This window comes from Trichomycterus rosablanca, chromosome 18 (genome assembly GCF_030014385.1).
Source record: "Trichomycterus rosablanca isolate fTriRos1 chromosome 18, fTriRos1.hap1, whole genome shotgun sequence".
NCBI classification, from domain to species: domain Eukaryota; kingdom Metazoa; phylum Chordata; class Actinopteri; order Siluriformes; family Trichomycteridae; genus Trichomycterus; species Trichomycterus rosablanca.
The window spans coordinates 23,550,562-23,570,366 of record NC_086005.1 but is presented as its reverse complement, the minus strand read 5'-3'; the positions used below and the strand labels follow the sequence as shown (position 1 = coordinate 23,570,366).

Sequence of the window (19,805 nt, the reverse complement as noted above, 5' to 3'; positions counted from 1 at the left end):
CGTCATAAGTGTTATTTCTTACAGGACTGAGTCGTACAGTGCAGTCGTACAATCTATAACCTCACGTAATACTACTCAAAAAAGTCGTGAGCAGATTACAACTGCCTTCCTTTTAGGGGAACTAAATACACCGATGAAGCATAACATTATGACCACCTTCCTAACTGACTGGTCTGCAGCCCCATACGCAGCAAACTGCGACGCACTGTGTATTCTGACACCTTTCTGTCAGAACCAGCATTAACTTCTTCAGCAGTTTGAGCTACAGTAGATCGTCTGTTGGATCGGACCACACGGGCCAGAATGTGCTCCCTACGTGCATCAGTGAGCCTTGGCCGCCCATGACCCTGTTGCCGGTTTACCACTGCTCCTTCCTTGGAGCTGCAGTTTTGGAGATGCTCTGACCCAGTCGTCTAGCCATCACAATTTGGCCCTTGTCAAACTCACACTTGATCATTTCTCCTGCTTCAACTTTGAGGATAAAATGTTCACTTGCTGCCTAATATATCCCACCCACTAACAGGTGCCGTGATAAAGAGATAATCAAGTGTTATTCACTTCACCTGTCAGTGGTCATAATGTTATGCCTGGTCGGTGTATACTAGTATTATTATTATTAAAGATCTAAAGAAGTTAGGGATGATTAGAGGCTTATGCAGTGAGACACAGATCTGATCACATGACCTTTCAAAAATGCACCTCAGTATTACATACATATTTAACAAATGCTGTACTATGTGAAACACTTTCTGTAAAATCTAATTCATTTATGATAATACACCAGCAACCTTTCAATTACTAGTCCAGTACCGTAACCACTAGACTACAACTGTCCAGTAGCAAGGACACCAATAACACAATCATCTCATTTACATTTAAGCAATTGCAATATGTTACATATTTACAAAAAATCACTTTTTACAGGGACAAAAAAAAAACTACTCACGATCTCCGATCATGGTCGATCCTGTTGATCTTGCCCCCAATAAACACGCGGATCTTGCAGTCCTGCCACTTCTGCTTGTTGGTGACCAAGTATGGAATGAGCAGAGTCAAGCCTGTTACAGGAAATCAAGCAAAAGTCAACTGACAAGAAAGAGCAATGAAAAAAATGTGGTTTTGGAGGATAGTACAGAAGTAGAATTAGAATTAGAAGAAGAATTAGGAAGGACATCGGGTCAGAACATTTTAAAGCAAGGTTGCTATTTAAAAACCCTGTCACACACCTCCATCATCAAACAGCCACCAGACGTCCACTGTGCCTTTGCCTTGCTTCTTCTGAAATTGCTGACTGGCATCCAGCAGTTTCTGATCTGCCACGTTGAGTGGCGTAGTGGGACTTGCTTTATCTGTGAACACAAAACCACAAATAAATGGAGGCACAAGCACAGGGAGGCACTGATAAAACTCCTCTGCTGGATTTAAACCTGACTGCAGGGTGGTGCTTATCTCATAGGACAGAGAAACGCACAAGTTTTATTCGAGGCACCAGATTGGTGTTACAATAAAGTTGCTGTAGACTGGTACCAGTAAATTCATGATTATATTACAACAGCTGTGTAGAAAAGTAATAGTCCGCTACAGATTGCCTCAGGTTTTGTTATTTCATTGATTTTATTTATCTAAGGAAAACAATAATACACAACCTCTTGGTTACTTAACCAGCCAAATGTAGTTGGTAAGCAATGTTTTACAAAATGTTGTTGTGCTGTTTTATTATCTAAAAGCATATAGAGGACAAATATACATAACTAGAGGCAATATAAAAAGCACACTATGTAGGTTATTGTATTTAACAGCAGTTATCACACTATTACACTACATCACATTATATGTACTACTGCAACAAAGAATTAAGGGTTGTACTCCGGGTTGAGTTATGTGTGAGTGGCAAAGATTTATTACTACTGATGCACATTGGTATGATATTTAATAACAGACATATAAACATTGCTGGATGGGCAGGTACCAAAACAGAGGTGCTACTTAATTATTTGAAATTGAGTTTTTGAATTCAAGTTAATTCTACTTCATCTGGAGTTCCATCTACTAAGATGAAAAGCAGGATTATTTCATTTGGCACTATATAACAATGTGTGGTTTATATGACATCTTGACTCAGATCTACTTCATTTAGAGTTATTTAAAATGCAAAACCGCCGATCAGATCAAGGAGAGCCGTATTAATCTGTAATCTGTGAGTCCAATCTGCGACCACTTCTTATCCCCTGAAATTTTCGTGTTTCCACATGTAGCCATATTGTGGACATTGAGAACCAAACATAACCACTTATTTATTTTAATTTTTTTTTTAAATATATTTAACAAAAAGTTCGACACTGCACCTTTAAGTTGCCACTACATTTGCCAACTCTGAGTACAGCCCTTGCTTTTTCAGGTTAGGCAATAGATTCAGCAAAAGGATGAAACCAGGAGAGAAGGAAGAAAGGAAGACTGATCATCAGAACACACAGACTGAAATAGATCAGATTCCCAGCTAGAAGAGAGCACATAGTAATGTACTGTATTGTACAGACAGGCTTGAGGTAACAGGAGGCCATGAGGAAAAAGTGTGAGGAAGCCAGACGAGCAGACTGACCAGGCAGAGGAAATACAGAAAGCTATAAAAAGAAAGTTAGAAAGCAGGAGAGAGAACAAAACCCAAAATGTACTGACTGCCTTTTTTCAGCAGGGGCTGTGAAGGAGCTTTGGCATCCTCCTCATCTTCTGAAAAACGGGGGGAAAAAGAAAATAAGAAGGTTTAATGCGTGCTGCTGTCGTGATGAGAAACACATGCGTCAACAATGAGGTACAACGAGACGTCAGTTCTGTTACACAGAGGAAAGATCTCCGAATGATACGAACAGCTCTGTACGGAAGAAGAAAGAAAATATCTGGTCATAGCAAAGCACCATCCTTTAACCACAAAATGGAATTTAGGAATATTGGAGTCAATCTGATGATAATTATGGCCAGAATATTCTTAAAATAAGCTCTGTGGAGCACCGCAAACCAAACGTTAATAAATCTGCAGTTTTAGCTAGAAAACAGGAGCAGCTAATTACCATGAAACAGAAAGAATAAAAGGACCTCATTTGTGAGACATTTAATGTAAAAAAAATAGATTTATATGCCAAATCAACAAGCAAATTAGCCTTGCAATTTTACGCTCAACATCAAATTCTGTGATTATTTATAGGTGACAGTAAGTAGAGGCTATAGCAAACATTACAACTGCTCACCAGTCCATCACTAAAAATTCCTACTACCATTGCTACCATTCCTACTACTGCACGTCTCCACCATATGCTCAGCGATGACGATGTTAAAATGCTGGTAAATACCCAGATCAAATACAAATGATTTCTGTTTACTTTTAAAGCCCTTCATGGCCTCACCCCTTCCTACCTACCTTAGCAAAGTCCTTCACTCTTAGGGTGCATTCACATGAGAAGCGGCGAAAGCGGCGCAAATTACCGCTTTGCTCAGCGCCTGGCTTGAACAGTGCGGTAAAACTTCATCAAAGTGCAAATATGAGACGAATCTGCACTGGTGTGGAATAACCATCAAATCACGTCTGAAAGTGTCCACATGTATTTTAGCTGGATTTTCCTCCTGTTTCACTTTTAAACTTGTGTTATAGCTTAGAAAGCTGAGAAATTAGAAGAGTCTAAAATGCTTATCGTTAAAATAAAGCTTAACGTTGTTTAATGTATTATAAGAATGACACAGGAACCCTAAACCTCTCTTAATTATTACTGCTCATAAGTTCTCTCCACTAATGAAATTCCTCGCTCGTTGTTTTAATACAATGTCACGTTAAGCGTTGTTCGTACTGCCCGAGTCGTACTGCCAGCGTCATATCAAACAGTTCATCTCATTGGAGGCGCTTTGAAAAGTTCAATCATGTGAACACTGAGAGAAGCGCACCAGCAAGCTAAGCAGCACCACTACGCTCCATGGCGCAAAAGCGATTTTGCCGCTTCTCATGTGAATGCACCCTTACCATCCCTAACCGCGCCCTAACATCCTCCGGTAGGGCCTTCTAGCAGTTCTGGGCTCAGTTGGTGTCAGGTCTTTTAGTTCCTCAGCCCCTAAGCTCTGAAACTCCCTCCTTTCCTCTTTACTGCACATTATTCTTCTTTCTGTATGTGTTAGTTTTACTGTGTTTATTATTATTATTTTACAATGATGTTATATGCTCTTTTCTTTAATATTTACATTGTAAAGTGTCCTTGGGGATGTAAAGGGCGCTATATAAATTAAAATTATTATTATTATAATGATGAGGTGTTATTTATTTAAATCTCAGCTCCTCAGTCCCTAAATCAACGAGCTCCCGCTACCCTACAACACTCTGATCTTATCAGTAAGTCACATGTTCATACGGACTCACAGAGCTTGTAGGAAGTAAGATAAGGTAATATAACACTTCATTAATCCCTGGAGGAGGATTCTAGAAGCAGAGCTCTTTGTTATTCTCAGCTCACTTAACACAGAGTTACCATGACATGTCATGCAACTACTACAGTGCAGCTCCTTTCCCAGAAAAACTGCTTCCTGTCTGTGGGAATTAGCTCCCAGTTTGTTTGTCACCCAGCTGTGGGGGGAATGAGTGTGTATGTGTTAGTGACTAGGCCACACGTTCCCAGTTGGACGGTCAGGATCACAGAGACGTCATTGCACTTCCTCTGTGAACAGATTAAAGCGGTCTGATAATAAGTAGCACGTTCAGCAGCGTAACAGAACTCGAGGGATAAAACAACATGTAAACAAAAGAACTTTTACTAAGAATTCTTGAATGTCACACAAAACATAAACAAATGTCATTTTTCTAAACTCAATCACGCAATTCTAATCCACTTCATTACTGGGGGGGACTGACCTTTCTGAACAGCTGGACTGTTCTGAACACTTGTGGCCTTGGACGAGAGCTTGGAGGAGTCACCATCCGAGTCTTTGCTCATGTCGATAGACACCACAACATCCTTCATGCCTGATGTATCATCTGTAGAGGGGGTAAAAATATGAGTGGATTAGCTGGACATTATTAAGCCATGTTAATAATCAAGGTTGTTTCCAGCGCTCAGGTGGCGCATTACTCAGTTCAAATCTCAGCTCTGCTACCAACAGGCTGGGCGCCTACACAAAAAATGATTGGCTCGTTCGTAGGGAGGGTGTCAGAGGGGATTCCTCATGATCCAGAAGCTGCTCGTTACCTTGTCCTTGAATGTGGGAAACATCAAGTCCTTCTCTCAGTCTGAGAATGACCACACTGTACTGGAAGTCGAAAGCATCACTAAAACACAAATACACAAACACACAGATAAATGACCATTGGTGCCCAGTGGTGGGCGGATATCGCAACAACCACGACGGTCTGGGTGGCGTTTACGTTTGAGCGGTACTTTTCCACCAGGTCGAAACAATTATTGTAAATACTGAGGCAGAACAGACAAACAAACAAGCAGCAGCATGTTGTGGTGATTTAGAGGACAGAACTTGGACCTGGCTTCAAGCGAATCGTTCACAGACTTATTTACAAATAATTTGTCATCAGAATCATTAGAGTAAAGATAATCTGAGACTGTATGAGTATGAACTCTCGTACACAACAGAACTATTGTACTGCGGTTTCTAAGCACATGACTCTTTAGTCAGAGCAGCGTCACTGATCACTCATTTTCCTCTGTACGTTTTGATTTGATTTGTACGTGGCTTATGTTCTCTTTAAATTAAACTGATTTTTATTAGGAGTGAGAAGTGTTTAAATATAGTCATGAAAACATACAAACTACTGTATAAAATAATGCTAATTGTTCAGCATTAGGATAAGATGATCTGAAAGCCACTTATTTATGTTCTAACACCACCTATAACTTTGTCTTTATCTTTTTTTCCAAATAAGATTTCATTTTTAGCTCCTAAATGCTGAAACCAGGAAGTGTTCACCTTGTCTGAACTCCAAGATAGAACAAGCATACAGGGAGAGGACCAAATATCAGAAATGGGTATTAATATTTTGATTTCAGTAAGGTTTGTTTGTTTGTGTTTTAACGTGTTTTAATGTGTTTGTCTGTATTATTTTTTTTATGGCTGCAGGGTAGGTTAAAACTGTTCTCAGTTTTTAAAAAGGTTATCAGAAGAAGGGTTAGGCCAGCCTTTTCCTCCAAAAAAGCTCACACCCTTGTATGAATCTGTATATTCAATGCTAGTTTTTAAATGGCCCTCACTGTGGTTCATTGGTGCTCTAAAGAGTTAGACATACCTTCGTATCTCTGAATTAGGAACCCAAAAGTATTTTTTCTTGTTTGTTTGTTTGTTTGTTTGTTTGTTTGGATTTTAATGCCATGTTTAACACATACTTGTGTCAATCATTGTATGGCATGATGGATATTATTGAGTCTGCTTATTGTACCTTGTCTTTAGATTCTGGCATTTTTATTTTTATGGCTGTGTAGGTTAAAACTGTTGTCTTGTGTAAGAATTTCTTTTAAAGTTTCAGGCATTTGTAGTTGTCTTTTTTTCCTTGGTGTGTTTGGGAAATTCTATTAGGATGCGGAAGGTGTTTCTCCTTTTATCAGGCGTTGGTGGGTTACTCTGGTGTGGCTGATTCTGCGCCTTGTGTGTATGACTTTTTCTGAGCCCATATTTTACCTGTAAATGCTAAAGGTTTTAAATGAGCTAAGACGTGACTCACTGAATCATGTTGATGTAGGTCTCGGTATCCTTCATATCTCCGTTCCTCCAGTCATTCTTGAAGCCAAGCACCAGTGTGTTGGGCTTCAGTCTGCCGAGCCCAGCAGCCTGTTATGTACATTGACAAAAGAGTCAAAACGTAACTCTTTAAAGACATCGCCTGCTTAGTTATCAAAAACAGTTTAATTAAAGCTTTTACATAAGAGATCGGTTGTTTTAAACACACACACCTGTAGAAGATACTGCGTGCCCTGGCGAAGGTCCTCTGCGATGACGGGTGTGTAAAAAGCTTTACAGTTATTGAGGAGCCAGCGCTGGTAGCGCATCGTGTCGTTGTTCAGCTCCTTAAAGTTGGGCCGACGAGAGCTCTGATAACAAGTACATAAACAGCTTATTAAAATGACAAACTGGATATCACTACTGGATAATACAACATCACTCTGGTGCCATACAACCCAAAAACCACAAGCCTTTTTGTAGTGGTAATCAACACAGGCTAACCAGGAGACATTTACATAATGGTTCCCATTACATATAATGAGCAAAACATTTCTAACATCCGATTCCTGTTCCTACCTCATAAAAGCTACAAAAATTAGACGTCCTGACCAGTTTTCGGTTTACTAATGGAAGATTTAGCCAGAGCCAGCGGAAGGGTACAGGGCTCTTTGTGTCCTGTTGTGGGTACTAGATGGGCCAAACGGTGTGTTTTTGATTACTGCAGTCTGCAGGGGCCGGCTGTAAAACGGCCTTAAAGTGCCTTTCACGTCTAACTCTGACATCACTCCTGTTCCCAACACTTGCATAATGGAACATTTATTGATCCACGTGGACTCATTTCAGTGTACAAATATTCTCGAAAACAAGAGGCTACTGTTGAATATGACTGAGTTAAAAGCTATAAACATGTAGAAGCATTTATAGTTTGAAGAATTCGGTATTGCAAGTTCATGAAGTAGATTTTATATCCTGTAAGTAAAACAGGGCGTCTACACAGACATTATTGGCTGTGTCTGAGGGCAGGATGGCCGAACAGCCTAACCAGGAAGGTGCACTTATCAAATCAGGTATATGGACCAGAAGGATCCGCTACAGCGACCCCTAAACAGAAGAGCCGAAAGATAAAAAAAATGAACTTTTGTTAAGTACTTACAATGCGCACGTGTCCACACATCAGCAGACCAACGTTCTTGGTAAAGGCGTGAACCAGATTAAGAAGAGCCGGTCTTGAATTAGGTGCTCCCGTCATTACTAAACACTGAGGCCTGTAAAAAGCAAACAAACAAATATTTATAATAAATTTATAGTTAAGCTGTTTGCTCATGGATAAAAACTGTAAGCTTTTTACATCATATGCAACATCATTGTCTATGTAAGCACCCGCTAGTTTAGGATCCAATAAAACACAGTAAACACTTAAATTATGAGGATCTTCCACACTTTTATATTTTGGTTGGAGACGGTGAGGGTGGGAGTTGTAGTAATCAGTCGTGTCTGAGAGACTGAGAGAGCTGATAGTCCGGATTTAGCGCCATCTGATTTCCACCTTTTTGGACGTTCAAAGAAGCTTTACGGGGAAGAAGATTTTCATGTGATGATGATGTGAAAGCAGCGCTGCATCAGTGGCTATGCGCTCAACCAAAAACATTTTTTGCTGATGCCATTAAAGAGTTGGTACGACGCTGGGAAAAATGTATCAGAAGGAGACGATGTAGAAAAGTGATGTAATTTGTTTTTAAAGTACTTAATAAATAGAGTTTAAAAAGTGCCGAAACTTTTTGAAGAACCCTCGTACTAAGGATCCAAGTAACACTTTATAAAGTTCTGCTGACGAACAAAACATCTACAAATTCTACTGACAAAGCTTCTTCAGCAGATTTGCTCCAAGTCTTCGCAGACAGCAAGGCTTTATTCCCTAAATCCATTTAATGGCGCTTGCATTACTTGTATCACAGTGACAGGGTGTTGGCCAAGTTGGCGTCAATAAAGATAATATAATGGAGACGGGGGCATAATGGAGATCCATGCATGACTCTCTATATGAGATATTGATTCCCATATGAAACCGACTAATGCAGGTGAGAAAAAGCAGTGGGTACTGCAAATGTATGTTAGTCACGGCTCTCCTCGGTTAGGAGTGAAAATCAGGAGCAGCAGACGAAGCAAAATGGGATCGGGTGATTGGATATGAATAAATTGGGAAATAAATTGGTAAAAATGTATTAGAAATAAATAAAGATGATATGGTTCAGATACGGCCTGATTAACTGTTACCCTCAAGTTAACCCTTTAATAATAGAATGAAACAAAATGTCATGCCATTTGGTGTCAATGTACAAAACTGTAGTGTTAATAATATACAAATCTTCACAAATTGGCATCTTTGACATCCACCCCCACCCCCAATGTTAGCAGGAGTATCAATGCAGCAGGAATTTAATGCACTGTGTATGTAGTATGCTGTTTAACCAGAGGAAACAAACAAACAAAAATTAGCCACAATTCAGAACTCTAAGTGGAAATGTACAAGCAATACAAACCCACAGTCATATACATTTTTAAATTCAATTCTGCATGAAAAAATTAAATTACTTTTATTTCCTATAAACAATTTGACATTGCAGAATTGTGGAGTATTTGATTGGGTGCAAAGAATTTCTTCATTTATTGTCAGAGGACCGGTGCTTGGTGTTTTTAGATATAAGTAGGTCAAATAGGCGTGGCACTTTTAGTAAGACATCACAGCGGTTAAGTGACTAGCGTGAGGTGCTTCTAGTGTCAGCGTGCAGACATATTATTAATGCCTTTTTGGCTATGAATTATGTTACTTAGAAACAGTAGTAGCCAGTGGGTAGAGATTTGGACTATCAATTGAAAGGTGGAGAGTTTGAATCCCAGCTCTGCCATGCAGCCAGTGTTGGGCTCTTGAGCAAGACCCTTAGCCCTTTCAGGGGCATCATGCAATGGCTGACGCTGCACTCTGACCCCATATTCCAAATGAGCTGGGATATGTGAGAGAGAATTTCGTTGTACTGTACACCTGTATATGTATATATGACAAATAAAGGCATTCTATTCTATGATATAGTTAAAATAATATAATAGTTATATAATTATAGAATCCACTTAGATCTTACTAACAACTGTATCTCTGACAGGCTGGCAAATAAGAAAAACAGCCAACAAACTTCCAGTGTGCAAGCTGTGTATTTGTACTAAACTGAATACAATTCAAGCAACTGAAAGGTTAAGGGCCTTGCTCATGTCAAATTTGCAGTGGTGAGGCTTGCACCATCAATTGTCAAATTGTAAAAATCCAGTGCCTGTGTGGTTCGCTTCTATGTGCTGCCAAAAACATCCACTGCAGTTACGATAACAGAAGTGCTTGGAGCTTTAATGAAACCAACCCACCTTCACATGACCTCTGTAGATCCCCTCTTAGGTCAGGAATAGAACATGACCGGTTCAGATTCAAGCACTTCAAAGACATTTTTCCAATAAATAGGATTATGGCTAAGCAAAGGCTAAGAGTACATCGTTTGATGATTATGGAATTATCAGATACTCCTTCATCCTGCACAGACTTATTGCCATGGGAACACTAATAGGCCACATGCTGATATGAGTTTTCTCCGTTACAGCTCCAGCGGTCTCCTCGAGCTGAACCCTGACTTGGTCCTGATAAGATTACATTTATTGTGTACTAATTTCACCAAACTATGGTCATAGTTTTCACATAAACTAGAGAGCTGCCTTCCTGCCTACTGCCAACCTAGTCAGCCGCCCAAGTAGAAAGGATTCTAATGCGACATCAAACTTATAAGGCAGATTATTTAGACGCACTACTTAGACGGTGATTACGTCACCATAGTTTTCACTTACTAATCTAACACAGTTAGCCTCAGGACATTCAAACCAATGGACTAAAACGGCACAACCCTCTAGCATCCCCCTCTGTGTACTTTTTATAAATGTAATGAGAATTCATTTACATTTGAGAACAACAGTGTTATGTAGTAACACTGTTCTTTGGCTGTAACACTACATAACACTGCTGCATTGGCTGCATTTATCCCATGGACAAAAAAATAGATCTGCCTTGGTGAGTCACGGCTGCTGCGGATATTTCTTCCAGCGTTGGATCCCCATGAGATCGTTACATAAGACAGCTCACCTAGGTTGGAGAGCTATTAATCATCCTTGACATTCTGTTCTTCAGTACTCATATTCGAAACTTTCAGGACAGGGGTTACAGGCTGGATGTTTTTTTCCCAGGTTATTTGCAGTGGTCATAGATTTAAAACATGGTCGGCTTTTGTTCACGGATTAAGCCTAAGTGTGCAGGGAAGTCAGCACAATTTGTTTTGATGGGTTCAGCGTATTTCTTATTACTGACTTGCTATCTGCCTCCCAAACAGACTACAAGACAAAGTAAGTCGGGGCAGCACAGCGGCTCAGTGGGTAGCACTGTCGCCTCGCAGCAAGAAGGTCCTGGGTTCGATTCCCAGGTGGGGTGGTCCGGGTCCTTTCTGTGTAGAGTTTGCATGTTCTCTCCGTCTCTCCGTGTCTGTGTGGGTTTCCTCCAGGAGCTCCGGTTTCCTCCCACAGTCCAAAGACGTGCAAGTGAGGTGAATTGGAGATACTAAATTGTCCATGACTGTGTTTGATATTAAACTTGAACTGATGAATCTGGAGTAACCAGTAATTACCTGTTCGGTCATGAATGTAACCAAAGTGTGTAAAACATGACAGTAAAATTCTAATAAATAATAAGGATTTGAACCCTGGATGCCAGCGGTACTGGGCTAGCATAATTTACCACCGCACCACCTGTTGCTGGAAATGATGTGATGTAGCCAAAGTCCTTTTTACCAACAAACAAACAAAAAAGAGGCTGCAAACTTCTGCACATGTGCACACAATCTGGAATCATTAAAACTAATTAGGCACAAAAAAGCTACAAGAAATGAAATGAGCCAATCATAAGATCTTCCCAGTAAACTTAATCAAGCTGAAAATGAAAGATATCTTGATAAAAATCTCTAAACGAAACAACATGGTGAAATAAAGAGACCCGGCGTTTCTCTACCTGAAGGTTTTCACGTGGTCGGCGACTCCGCAGAGCTGCAGGCTGTGGGTGAGCGCCTCGTGGTAGGTCAGCGCCTGAGTGGAAGAGCCCCAGTTCACATCTGCAAAATGAGCAGAGTTTACATCAAACCAAGATGCTTCATTGTTTTGTTTATTTTTAAAGTAACATTCACATGGTTGTTTGTGTTTTCATATGAAAGACCTTTAGACTGGTGCACACACACGGCATTCACACGTGCACACGCACACACCACATGGGAGTTCTTAGCATATGTGGGCTCAGTGTGTCCCTGACCCGGAGGGCTGCGAACCCTCGGACTGCTCCGGCAGGTGGTACAGGCTTCAAGCCAGCTCCTCCTAGGGACGCGCAATTGGAGCAGGCCCAGACTGCGATCTCGTGATCTCTGTGTTGTGAGTTTTATAATGCGAGGTAAGTAAGTGCACTCAGACTGCATTTGAAGGCTGCAGCTTCATGTGAACTCAAATGACATTCAAGACTGAGGTCTACACTGGACTCCACTGGACTACACAAAACTGTAAACTTTAAACCCTATTGAACAGCTTTGGGATGAATTGGAATGACAACTGCAAGCCAGGGGTTCTCATCCATCATCAATTGTTCCATTTGGTACAAATTTCCACAGTCACAATCCAAATTCCTGTGGAAAGCATTCAATTTCAAACAAGCTCGTGGTCAGGTGTATATACACTTTTGGTGATACAGTGTTAAAGGAAAATAATAATAAAAATATTAAATACGTATTGGACCACATTTGGCGAATTCATACTTGGACCCCAGAAATCATAATATTATATGCTTTTTCTCACAGTATTTTTTTTTAAATGAATTCTTTTCCTTAAGCCCTAAGCTGTTCTATATAATTAAGTGAATAACCATTAGTTTAGAGAGGAACCCAGGAGAAGCCTTTTAATTCCTCCAGTTCTATATATTTACTTATCTAATCAGATTGCACCAATATGCTACGACTAGACCGAGTCTACATTAGTCGAACTCTTCTTGCCCTTCCCGTCCGCATCTACACCCAAAAATAGAAAATCAGCTCCACTGCAGTGTTGCTGCATAGAGATGCAGTGGATCACAAGGACACGGCAAAAAGAAAAAGGGTATCAATATCCGGGGTGGAAGGCAATCTGCTGCATCAGTGCCAGACTGACCCGGCCGTCGTTCATCTCTGGTGTCTGTTATGCAGAACTCGCTGCAAAGCTCAGCTGACCCAGATCAGCTAGACGGAATTTTAATTAAACCGTAGTTCGTTCAAAATAAAACAGAGAGGTATGGACGGGGATTATAACTCCACAGACATTAGAGACTGCTGATTATTAATCACAAGCTCTCGGGTGGCCCGGCGATATTTTATTATAGCTCACTACTGCAGGGATTCAGGGTTTAAATCCACAGTGGGGTTATCACAGCGTCCTGTCTGGGCTGTTAGTGCACTGTGCCCAGTGATTCTAGAAAATCTGTGGTAAAAACTTCCCTTCCTCCCTTCCTTCCTTCTTTTCCTTCCTTCCCTTCCCTTCCCTTCCCTCCTTCCTTCCATTCTTTCTTTCAATTTTTTCCCTTCATTTCTTTCCTTCTATTCCCTACCCTGCTTTCTTCCTTCCCTTCCTTTCTTTCCTACTTTTCTTCTTTTCTTCCGTCCCTGCCTTTCCTTCTTCCCTTCCCTTCCTTTCTTTCCATCACTTTTTTCTTTCTTACTTTCTTACCTTCTTCTTTTCTACCCTTAATTCCTTCCTTCCTCCGTTCTTCCCTCCCTCCTTCCCATCGCTTTATCCTGGACAGGATTGCAGTGGGTCTGATTCACTAGGTAAAAAGTAGGAAACACCCTGGACAGGTTGCCAGTCCATCACAGGGCAAACACCCACACTTGAGGCAATTTAGTCACAATTAGCCTGACTGCATGTCTTTGGACTTGTGGGCGGATCCCGGAGCACCCAGAGGAAACCCACACGGACATGGGGAGAACATGCAAACCACACAGAAAAGGACCCTGGCCGCCCGACTAGGGAAGACATGGTTTTGTCAATGTTGAGGAACGTCTTTGCATTTATTAAAAATGATTCTTCGTTGGTCATACCTGGTTTTTTGTAGCTGACGTAGATGTAGAGAGACAGGACAATGACGTTGGTCAGAAGGGCGGCCCACCAGTTGATGACGAACATGACCACGCAGCACAGCACTGCTCCAGCCAGGGACACCCACATGTTGTAGTACTTAAAGCTGGGTCTCCACCCTGCCCAACACACGCAGCCACAAACGTTAGATACTGTCAAATGTACTCGGACCCTTAGGAAAATTACAGTAGGGCACTTTTGTATGAAATATCGTTAATATTATTATTATAAATCTTTTATTTTGTAAAATTACTAAATTTTTTATCCATTATTTTAATGTTAGCAAATTTAACACTCATTTGCCTGATGGAAAAATAAACCCAATATTTTTGAGTATGAGTATCCTATTCCAATTCCTGGGCATTAATATGGAGTGAACTGTAGAACCCTTCACAAACCTTAGAGGTCAATCTGTCAAGAAAACAGATTCTAAACTAAAAAATTAATTAGACATTATATATATAAATAAATTATAAATATATAAATATATGTTAACAATTATAAATATATATATATATATGTTGGTCCTTCATGTTTTAAACCTGGCTGGTACATTATACATTATACATTATAAATGCATCACCAGACAGTTATATGTACTAGTGCCACAATTTAAAATAAACATGAAAACAAAGTGGATTAAGATGAGTTAGCACCAGTTAGGATACAAAATGAGGTTAAAATTTACAAATGAGTTTGTTTGACAAGGAACTTCTAAGCTAATGGAAATTTAGTAAGGTCAAATAATTAAACAGTAATGGTACTAAGGGTGCATGACATAAAGGGTACATGATTTGTGATTCCTCAAAATGGAGCTCAGTATGAGCTCTTACATCAGTGCGGCTTTAAACGGTACCCTTTACGTACATGAAAGTGGACGTATAAAAGGTTATGTACATCACAGTTAGATTCAAAATATCTACCTGATGGTCTTCTAGAGGTTTGGTACTGAAGGAAGAACGTACCTCTTTACACAAAGAATAAATAAGTACTTAAGATATGATCAAACACAAATACGTTATACTGTCATCAAAAAGAAACGGCAGAAACCTTATCAACATTCATGTTCTCATTTCAGACAGTTTAAATCAAGTAATAATTAATAAACTCTAATAAAATAGAGCAATTACTGATAAACAGATGGTCATGGGGCATAAATAAACAAACATTTTGTGGTTTCACACTTAAATGTGGGCGCTCAGGTGGTGCAGTGATAAAATACACTAGCCCACGATCATGGATCGTTCAAATCCTGGATCTCAGTGATGCTTTTGGCTGGTCGGACGTCCACACAGACATAATTGGCTGTGTGTGGGATAACCGAACAGCCTAGCCACTGGGAGGTGCACTTGTCAGTGTGCTCTAGGTGCCAGTACCAAGCTTGGATAAAAATAAGAAGGGTAGGAATGGCAACTATGCCAAAGTTAGTTTAATTTTAGACCAGTGTAGATAATGAATAAACAAATCAATAAACAAACATCACTGATTTTTACTTTTTTCTGCATGTTTTGTTATTAATATCCATTAATTTCCAAGTACAACATGTGACCCTGCAGAGCACCCATCCTGGACTACAGTAAACTGCTGAAAATCAATGCACAGGACTTAAAGTCCTGCATGCATCCCTCCAAACCTACAGTAAATCAGAACTTGCATTACTTGCATTACAAAAAACTTACCAGGAGAGTTGGCAAGAGAGGCATGGAACACAGAGAAATTGATCAGGGCGTAGGATGCCAGGAAGAAGTTTGAAATGATTGGAGCGATGATGTTCAGCTCAGCTGGAGAAATAATAACACACAAATTTAGAAAATGTATTTAAAGCTTATGGATAAATATGTAAATACTGATGAATGTCTGCATACCAATAAGAATAAACGCTATGGCGATGCCGAACGTGAGGAAGTAGCCACGCAGGGGTTCATTGTTCTTGCCGTAGCCTTTACCAAACCCGGCAATGCCTGGATAAATGTTGTCTTTGCATAAAGCCTGAAAAGTGAGAAAGTATTTACGACCTGATATAAAACACAGGCTTTGAAAAAGTTAAAAAAGACTGCGTGCAGGGCTGAAATACTAAGGACAGGGCGCCAATCCACTGCAGGGCCTCGGACATCTATATGGCCAAAAGTATTTGGACACCTGACCATAAGCTTGTTGGACATCCCATTTAAAAAACAAATGGTATTAAAATATAACTGAAAGATCACACAGGGGTCACTCTAACAACAGCCAGGCTTCTTACAAGACCTTAAAGTATGTCTGAGGGAATTTGTGCCCATTCAGTTAAAAGGGCATTTGTATGGTTGGGCACTGATGTTGGTCAAGAAGGTCTCATTTGATGTAATTCATTTCAAAGCTGTTCAGTGGGATTGAGGTCAGGGCCAACCATCAGCAAAATCCAAATTTAAATAATATATTTTGGAGGAATTGTGATCATTTAGATAAATCAAAGCTGTTTTGGTCGCTCATGGTGATCCAATACGTTACTAAAACACTAAAATCACCCATATGTAAATGCTGTTATATTATTAATTACTTATTTAATTATATTTGAGAAATAAAAGCAACTAAATGTATTATTTAGATGGTTCAGACTTTCATTGAAAGTACATTGGACTGAAATTTAACCTTAGCATTGATTTTTCACACCAAACAATGTCCAAATGACCTCGAATTTTCATTTTCCATGCTGTTGTATTTCCAAAACTTAAGAATGGAAAACATTCAGCAGCAGGGTAGATAAACACCCACCTGGAACACTTTGGGGGCGCTGACCAAAGAGGCCAGGGCCGAGGACAGGGTCGCAGAGAAAACCCCTGCCGTGATGAGAGGACCGAAACCAGACACCACACTCATGATCTTGGGGATAAACAGACAGGAATCAGTTTCACTTCAAGTGCAGCTATTATTACATAATGACATTTTTCTTTTCATATGCTTACCTGGAAGTCATTGTGGAGTCCGTACTTGCATGGCGATTCCACACCAACGGGCTTGCAGGAGGAGAAATCATAACCGTATTTACAAGCAGGACCGGTGCAGTTCAGCTCAGGACTCAGGGTGCCGTTGGTTTCAATACCGGTGGCATCTCGGACAATGCAGGCACCTTTTAAATACATAACAAATACCAAGCTGAAAATGCTATACCACATACGAACAGGCGCAGTTTCTTCTGTCAACACACTAGTTACATTCATGGCAGGATCATTAAATATATTCTGGTCATATTTTGATTAAAACTCCAGTACTCAAGTACTGTTATGTTTTTTACACAGGATCCAATTTAGATATGAGATAAATCGATAATCTAGGCCAGATTAAAAACAGAATGGCTTGATTTATCATATATACGAGCGATTTTCAAAAAGTTTCCGCACTTTTATATTTTCATTAGAAACGATGAGGATGGGAGGAGTAGTAATTTGTCGTGTCTGAGAGACTGAGATGCTTATAGTCTGGATTTAGCACCATCTGATTTCCACCTTTTTGGACGCTCAAAGAAGCTTTAAGAGGAAGAAGATTTTCATGTGATAATGATGTGAAAGCAGCGCTGCATTAGTGGCTACGTGCTCAACCAAACAAGCTACCACTGTCCCTAAATTTGCATTTCATTCCACAATATTATACTTGGGTAAGAGACTAAGCCTGATTAGGCAATTCTAAATAACAAATGCTATTTTAAAACCAGTCTGTTGTCTTTTAAGGTGCTGGTCCACTTTGATATTGGGCTGATTTAGGGAAAATTAATGAGTGCATTCTGTCAAAGTTACTCAGGTCTTTCTACATCAATATAAACAACAACAACAATACAAAATATACAACATCTTAATTACTAATATACAACAGTTTAAACCATTTCTCTCTTGGATTGATTGCATATTCATTATGCAGAAATATAATTTATTTTCAGTTAACACTATTGACTCGGACCATTAATAAGTGCCTGGCACACAGTACAACAGGACCTTAGTTAAAATCACGTACCTGCAGATATAGCAACACCTACATACACAAGACCGGTGATAAGTATGGCCAGAAGGGTTCCTCTCGGGATCGCCATTTGCGGATCCTATAAAATACACATAAACATTAATAAAAACCAATCGTCAGGTCCTCAGAAACAACTTTTGTATTCTGACCATCACTGTTTATATTCTGAACTCACCGCCAGATCCCCCGAGATGTTAGCACCAGCCAGAATGCCAGTGGCTGCAGGGAAGAAGATGGCAAAGACGGAGAAGAAGGTTTCTCCTCGGAAATCTGGGACTAAATTTTCCAGCATGATGTCAGCTACAGAGCAGAGAGGTATAACATGAACAGGTGATAAAAGCTACAAGAAAAGGCAAACTATCCAAAAATGATCCACAAAATTGGTACCATCGTAGCCAAAGAATCCATATTTTCCCTTCGACTCCATGGGAATGAATGTGCCAATGAAGTAGTTGAAGATGGCACCAATCAAGATGACCAACAGGAAAATTTGAGCCTAAGGGAAAGCAAAAAAATAATAATTAGCTAATAATGATTCATGTTCTTATATAAGGTGTGTGCAATGTAATCATAAAAATACAAAATCCCAAAAATACAAATCCCAACATCTCACCTTGGCTTCCCACTCCATACCAGCCACTGAGATTCCCAAAAGGATAATGACCGTGATGACTCCAACAATTCTGATGTCGTTCACCTGATCCAACATCGTGAGACCAGCATCCTAGGATACAAGATTAGATAAACAAATAACAATGTGATCTTTTTTTTAAGTTCAACAGTGCACCACACACCACATCCTCAATTTTAAGTTGAGTCCTCACTTTTGAGTCCTCAATTATAAGCTGAGTCCTCAATTTTTTAAATATTTTGTTTATGCATTTTCCCCCCTTTTTTAGCGCGTCCAATTGCCTGATTGCGTCATGCTTTCTCTCCACCATTGCCGATCCCCGCTCTGATTGAGAACCAAGCTAACCCACGTCCCCTCCGACACGTGGGCAGCAGCCGTATGCATTTTGTCACCTACACTTTGACGAATGCAGTGCAGATCAGCACTGTGTATGGAGAGACACACCCTCTTTTCCCATCACCACAACAGGCCAATCGTTGTTCATGTGGCTGCTCAGCCCAGCTGGCAGGCAGAGCTGAGACTTGATACGATCTATTCGAGATCCCAGCTCTGGTTCCAGCGTGTGTTTTCACCTGAGCAACCGAGTCCTCAATTTAAAGTTGAGTCTTCAATTTTTACAAGTCCTCAGTTTTTACAAGTCCTTCATTTTAAGATGAGCCCTAAATCTTTATTTTTGTTCTGGTTGAGGATGTCTCTCACTGAGGTGGTCTAAGTCTACTTCAATATTCTAGCATGGCAAATAATTGATGCATTTTAATCATTTCTCTTTCCTAGAACTTTTAGCAGAGATTAGTTTATAATTAAAGCAGAATTTTTAAATGTACGTCTAGTATTGTAGTCAAGAGAGAAATAAGAGTTTATATGGTTCTTACATTAAGAAGTTCCACAACAGTCTCAGCAAAGCCTACAACATACATGGCGACTGCCACAGCATTAGCAAAGGCAAAGATGAGCCCTATGGACCCCCCAAACTCTGGACCTAAACTTCTGGATATCAGGTAATAAGCTCCTCCTAAAAACAGACAACAAAGAACAACATTGTTAATGGTACACATGTTTAAATTAATGGGATATTTTTAATATAAACCTGCTCAGCTTTGAGACACTGTGTGTCAAATTTAGAACTTTAGTGTTTGGAATGTAAACATGGTGGCTTGGCACAGACTTGCTAAGTAGGTTTAGCTCGGGTCTAATAAGGGGACCTGAGAAATTGCTGGAATTCCAGAGTAGATTAGGGTTAGTGGGGTTTAATGTGGGATTA

The 19,805-nt window shown here is 40.0% G+C and overlaps 1 protein-coding gene across 2 annotated transcripts in view; it reads right to left on the bottom strand.

Moving 5' to 3' along the window:
* Positions 1-19,805, bottom strand: part of slc12a2 (solute carrier family 12 member 2) — a 65,369-nt gene that overhangs the window by 10,551 nt on the left and 35,013 nt on the right. Inside the window, exons 5-23 of one of the 2 annotated variants that reach the window (XM_063014117.1) lie at positions 19,417-19,556; positions 18,527-18,637; positions 18,301-18,409; positions 18,089-18,213; positions 17,908-17,992; positions 16,866-17,029; positions 16,675-16,782; positions 15,789-15,912; positions 15,603-15,704; positions 13,887-14,042; positions 11,789-11,888; positions 7,853-7,964; positions 6,930-7,067; positions 6,701-6,807; positions 5,220-5,299; positions 4,886-5,008; positions 2,677-2,727; positions 1,227-1,349; positions 947-1,058 (exon numbers count right to left, since the gene is read on the bottom strand). In XM_063014117.1, coding sequence (XP_062870187.1) covers positions 947-1,058; positions 1,227-1,349; positions 2,677-2,727; positions 4,886-5,008; positions 5,220-5,299; positions 6,701-6,807; positions 6,930-7,067; positions 7,853-7,964; positions 11,789-11,888; positions 13,887-14,042; positions 15,603-15,704; positions 15,789-15,912; positions 16,675-16,782; positions 16,866-17,029; positions 17,908-17,992; positions 18,089-18,213; positions 18,301-18,409; positions 18,527-18,637; positions 19,417-19,556 — 2,170 coding nt within the window. The remainder of the gene's footprint in view (positions 1-946; positions 1,059-1,226; positions 1,350-2,676; positions 2,728-4,885; positions 5,009-5,219; positions 5,300-6,700; positions 6,808-6,929; positions 7,068-7,852; positions 7,965-11,788; positions 11,889-13,886; positions 14,043-15,602; positions 15,705-15,788; positions 15,913-16,674; positions 16,783-16,865; positions 17,030-17,907; positions 17,993-18,088; positions 18,214-18,300; positions 18,410-18,526; positions 18,638-19,416; positions 19,557-19,805) is intronic. The other variant, XM_063014118.1, reaches the window with a different exon arrangement.